This window comes from Chrysochloris asiatica, unplaced genomic scaffold, assembly GCF_000296735.1.
Source record: "Chrysochloris asiatica unplaced genomic scaffold, ChrAsi1.0 scaffold00041, whole genome shotgun sequence".
Classification (NCBI taxonomy): Eukaryota; Metazoa; Chordata; class Mammalia; order Afrosoricida; family Chrysochloridae; genus Chrysochloris; species Chrysochloris asiatica.
The window spans coordinates 2,259,846-2,265,845 of NW_006408559.1; the positions used below are offsets into that span (position 1 = coordinate 2,259,846).

Genomic DNA, 6,000 nt, shown 5'->3' on the forward strand with positions numbered 1-6,000 from the left:
ATAGGCTGTCGTGATCTGTTGCCTTTGGTGTTGGTGCCAATTTGTGGAAGGCCTCATACTTCACACTGTGGGGAATATAGACCTGACCTTGAAGGAACCCTCAGGCAAATAGGAAGGTTGGTGTATGTGCAATGACAGTCCTGTCCCAGTGCCTGTGGAGCATCCCCGGGGCACCCAGAGGAAGCCACTCTGTGTATCCACCAGGACATGTGTGGTAGGCTGCAAAGAAGTTGACAGGGGAACTAGTAGGGTAAGGAAATTCCAGCCATTGAACAACTTGAGCACAGAGAAAGATAGATGACCAACATGCCAGGGACCTCCAGGATGTGGATAGGAGAGGGCAATCACAAGGACCTTGAATGTAGTTGGACTTTATTATAGGCAATGGGAACTTGTTAACATCTGGGAATTGGGGAGTTTGAGATGAGGGGAGTGACATGTTATGAAGGATGAACTGGAAGAGAGATGGATGAGGCATTTAAGAGCCATTTCAAAGGTCTAGATAAAAAAAAATTGCGCTCCAGAGCCCCAGGAACTCAAAGCCTGGCCCTCCCTGGCGGCTCTCTGACCGGCCCTATGTTCTTGTTACGGTGAAGTCCACTTCTCTTTACACACACACAAGAGTGAGCCTAGATTTCCAAACTATCTCTTATCAAAACAGCAAGCACTGTTGCAGGTTGCATCATTAAATACCAAGACTAACAGAATTTACTCCAGGAAAACAAGTATATTCAATGTAATATGGTAAAATAGCATTTTAATTTATGTTTGATTTAATTTTACATTAAAAGATATTCTTATCTTTCTAAAATTAAGTTTTATTTCCATCTAAGAAAGATATGATTTTAAATGTCAAGAAGGATTAAAAAGGCTTAGAAGATCTATACCCCAGAGAAAAGATTTTATGTTCTTTTTTTTCTGGTATGTATCTTCATTCCTCTCAATAGTCTTACTTTCTTTACAAGTTAGTACTTTCCTCCCCTACTTTTTACGTAACGGACTGCTAATCTCAAGGTCAGCAGTTTGAAACTACCAGCTGTTCAGCAGGAGAAAGATGAGACTTTCTGCTCCCGTAAAGATTTGCAGCCTCAGAAACCCTGTGCAGGGTCACTATGAGTCAGAACCGACTCCACAGTACTTAACAACAGCAACGTAGTAATCACTGACTCTACCTAGGGTTTGGAAAACTGTCCTCATGGTGCTCTTTCCCACATGATCTGGCCCATTAGATCCTAAGTGCCTGTTTACCCGAGAACATTCTGCCCTCCTGGGCCAGTCCCTGCCTTTACCTCCCCTTCACTGTCCCCCAGCCTGGGCTCACTCCTAGATACCACACCTGCCTCTATCTTAGTTTTTTCTTTGGATTTTGCGGAGCATATCTTTAGAGCCTCCTGAAAAAGACTATGTGTGTAGCCAATATTTTGAGCCCCTACTGGAACCAGCGCAACACTTAACAACAACAACAAAATAGTCTGAAAATGTCTTTATTCTGCCCTATACCTGATTGATATGGGCTTTTCTTTTCTACTCACTGGAAGATTTTCCTGATATTTATCTCTGATCCTTCTCTGAATTTATTTCATCTACTAGATTTTTTAAATGATATTTTACTATGTTTTTAGGTGAAGTTTCCCATTCAACAATCTACCAGATTGTTTAGTGATACTGATCACGTTCTTCGCAATACATGAGCATTCTCATTTCTGTTCTGCTTGGTTTCATTTCCACTAATCTAGTTTCCCTGTCCCCTTATTTTCTTATCTTCATTTTAAAGTAATTTTTGATCATTTGATCTCATAAAGATGAGTTTTTTAAAGGACCGCAGCGCAGTAGACACCGGTGATAGTTTTATTCTGTGGCTCGATCTGTTCTTTCACTAAAAGGTGACCTCTGGCTTTAAAGAGTGTCTCAGGGAAGTCTTCCTCCACTCTGACCTGGGCTAACTAAGTCTGGATTGGTTTTTTGTTTTATTTGTTTGTTTGTTTTCTATTCTTCCAGAATTGAGGTTCTGTCCTGCTTTTTCTCCCATTCTATTCTGGTCCATGTGTTGTGATCAGAACATCAGTAGTAGTGACCAGAGACCACATGGTTCTTCTGGCTTTGAGGTAGGTGGGGCCATGGTCTGTGCTTGAAGTCATTGGATTCATCTCTCTCTTTTCTTCCTAATTAGTAGAGACCAACCGTTGTGTCTCAGTTTGCTGTACTCGATTTTTCATTTTTAGGAGCTCTTTTAGAATTTTTCTCATATTTTTACTAATAGTTCATTGTTATAATATAAATCTCCTCTTATAGCTTTAAAGATATTAGAGTTTTATTTCTATTTTCTTCTCCCCATTTTGTTCTTGCTACCTCTGTGTTTCTTTCAAATGAGACACCGAAACCATAGGTTGGAGACAGTGTGTGAGGGCCAGAAGCGGGTTATCCACCAAATGTCGCCATCTCAGAGCCCCTCCAGGTCACTTTCTCACAACAGTAACTGAACTGCACTGTCTGCATGTCTAGGTGTTGGGATTGGGGGTGTATACTGGCTGCTAACCACAAGGTCAGCAGTTCAAACACACCAGCTACTCTTCAGAAACCCTATACGGGGTCGCTGTGACTCAGAATCAACTCGATGGCATTCAACAGCAACAACAACTGACCTGATTGGTTGAATACAAACTTTCAACTAATTCCAGTTTCAGCTTCACCTCCTCTTTTCTACCAGAGCTCATCGTCTGGGTTCTCAACCCATGAGACTCGGGGCTGAGCCAACTCGCTCCTCTTCTCTGGGCACAAGACTACAGATTTGCTCCCTGCTAGAGCAGAACCACGTTACGTTGCTTTTATATTCTGAAACGGTTTACATCCTCCTTTATAGCCTTTTCTCACCCTAGTTATTACAGTTTTCACTTCCAGAGAAGCAGAAATCGATATGTGTACTTATTTTGCCTTGGTTGTTTGATTGGGTTTTTAATATATCATATAAAATTAGCAACTTTCCTTTCTAAAGGGGGCTGTAGTTTTCGGAGATTATGTGCCCCTTCCTTCCATGATCAGAAGTAGACCATCCTTTCTGCTATCAAGTAATAGTGACAGGAAGAGGAAGTGGCAGTTGATCTTAGTTTTTTTTTTTTTTTTTAACAATTGCTCCAAAACTATACTTTAAAATTTGACTGCACTGTGAAATCTGAAAATCAAGTGACCAGTGAGTGCTTCTGTAACAAGCTAGCCTCTGAATGGAAGGACATTGATGGGGCATTGAGTGGCCAGCAGGCAGGGCAGGATTGAGGAAAGGGGCAGACAGGTCTTTTCTGACTGAGAGGGAAGGGTGAAGAAGGCAGTGTGGCAGTGTCAGGACTTGTGGTGGTCTGTCTGAGAGGATGAAGGTGTTCAGGGGGTGTGGTCTTAGGGAAAGAGGAAGTCACTGCTAGTGGACCCGTTCCCCCCTCAAATCAAGACTGGCAAGGTTGCCTCTTGCCAAGTTGGGGAGGCCCTGTCCTGAGGGACATTTCACAGTTTCTCCAAACCTTCCCTAATATTCTGTTTAAGACAAAGTGAAGAGGAAACAGACTGAGTTGGGCCTGGACAGTGGATGTGTGCTGGCTTGGGGCAGGCAGACAGTGGTCCCCTGGAAGGCTGGTGCAGGACCACACCAACGTCTCCTTTTATCTCCCCAGGACTGGTCCAGATCCCCGTGAGCATGTACCAGACCGTGGTGACCAGCCTCGCCCAGGGCAACGGGCCTGTTCAGGTGGCCATGGCCCCTGTGACCACCAGAATATCGGACAGCGCAGTCACCATGGATGGCCAGGCTGTGGAGGTGGTGACGTTGGAACAGTGACATGAAGCCACATCATGGCCTCGTTTTCTAGTCTATGTCACAATTTTTTACACGTTTGCAGAGGTGCAATCAAATGGAATTAAGTCTCTCGACTTTGCAAGAAGAGAAGTTTTGTTAACCTTTTTTTAAAAAGGAAGAAAGCGGATTTTGGAATTGCATTTTTTTTAAGCACCACTCTTAATTTTCTCGGCTCAGTGGAGTAAGATACTACGTTCTCAATTTCACTGTCCCGAAAAGGCCAAATTGTGGCAGGACTGATTTCTGCAGAAACGTGTGTGTATACTTGTATGTGTGTGTGAGAGCGTGTGAATATATGTATATGTGTACATATGGACTTACACATTTACATATATATATATAAAGAGATATATATATATGAACCTCGTATGGACTCCTCTGTATGAGATGGAGGGGAGCTGTGGGAAGACGTCATCCTGCAGTTTAGTGGGTGGTGGGCACATGGCCCCACACAGCCACCGTTCTCGTCCACACCAGGGCCATGCATTGAGCTACTGACACACTCAGGCGGGGGTGACCATGCTCTTAACCAAAGCTGCCTCCCCAGGGGCCGTCCCGAACTTTCCCTGCGGGGCTCATCTGACGACGGAGGACCCACTACTGGATGGGGTCCGGAAGCTGCGCGGGCAGGGCCTAGAGGCCCACAGTCTGGCAGCTCAGACGCTCCTCGGGCTGGCCCAGGTGCTGATCTTCTTCTTGAAGCTCCCAGGCAGGGACAAGAAGGTTTTCCTCAGCTTCGCATCTCTTCCTGTTTCCAGGAAACCTTGGGCACATGGCTATTCAAATGTTGCTCTGGTTTTGAGGTCAGTCCTGCATTGCTTGTGTATATGAACTGAACGTGACACAGGTATTAAAGGGGTTAAGTCGTGCGTGAATCCAAGTGTGCTTGTTGGTGCGGGTGGGCCTGAGAGAGTGGGGAGGGGGCTAGGAGGGGCCAGAAGGAGGGAGCGAGGGATCCTCTTCATAGACCAGGACCCACTCATGGAGCAGTTTTGTCCTTTCCTGTAACTCTCCGTAGTGGGACAGAGGCGGCTCTGGAACGGCGGTATCCCTGGCACATGTCCGGAGGTGCCTTGATGGCGTTGTGTTGGAAGAGACCAGGACAGCGGGTGTCCCTGCCCTGCCCCACGGGACTGCACTGCAGATTTGAAGGTGCATCCTGGGGCACCCCAGTCCAGCCAGCTTTCTTCCTCAGAGGTGTTGATGGTCTGGGTGAGCGTTTACGAATCAGTTCTGCCATGGCTCCACGGCAAGTCCTGAGTCTCCAGTGGCTGACTTCACCTGACTCTCGACAGACCACATCTCTGCTCTGGTGGTCCAGCGGCCCCTCGTCCTCCCCTCCCAGCCCTCGCGTGTGTGTTAGTGTATTTAATGTGGTTTTTTTAAAATGCGACATTAAAAGAATCTTCATGTCTTGCTCAACCTTTGAGAAAGTTTCAGATTCTTGTATTTGCTTGTTTTATAAAAAACTATCCAGTGTTATTTGTATATTTTTTTTCTGTCCATGAGGAGGAAGGAAGGGGAGGGAAGTGTACATATACACAACCCTAGGTCTACAGTTTGTTACTTACTTTAACGATTTTTTATCCTTATGAAGCTGCCTGATGACATTAAAGGCCGTGCTCCCTTTGTGGTGAAATCCGCTCCTGTCATTTGGCAGGTGGCCAAGAAGACAAATGCAGCACCTGAGTAACAGCATGGATTCTGTGGTGTCCCCCATTCCATCTAGAACCCCTTCCTTCAACAAATAGCTACAAACATGGCAACAGGAAGTGAAACTGTTGTCTCTCTAGGAGCACTTGATCTCCAGGCAAAAAGAGCTGTCTCCTGAGGTAGCGTTTTTCCACTGGACTCAAGATGAGCGCTTCTCTAGCTGGTCTCTTCCTGTCCCACATTGCCTGCCCCTGCCCCTGACTTACAGCAGGCCTGCTCTTGTTCCCGTGACTCCACAGGAAGTTGGTTCTGACATAAGTTGAATTTTTTTTTAAATTTTTACTTTTTAAAATGTTTTCATTATTAATTGCCTTTTATTATCTGTATCTATAAATCCAGAGAAGGACATCACGCTTGATAAAATGGAGGGTCAACAAAAAAGAAGACGACCCCCAATGAGATGGATTGACACAGTGGCAGCAACAATGGGCTGAAGAGTGACCACA

At 45.3% G+C, this 6,000-nt stretch overlaps 1 protein-coding gene across 1 annotated transcript in view; it reads left to right on the forward strand.

Moving 5' to 3' along the window:
* Positions 1-4,641, forward strand: part of NRF1 (nuclear respiratory factor 1) — a 98,925-nt gene extending 94,284 nt beyond the window's left edge. The window contains exon 10 of the mRNA XM_006861127.1: positions 3,660-4,641. Within this exon, the coding sequence (XP_006861189.1) occupies positions 3,660-3,823 (164 nt within the window). The 3' untranslated portion in view covers positions 3,824-4,641. The remainder of the gene's footprint in view (positions 1-3,659) is intronic.
* The last annotated feature ends 1,359 nt before the right edge of the window (positions 4,642-6,000 follow it).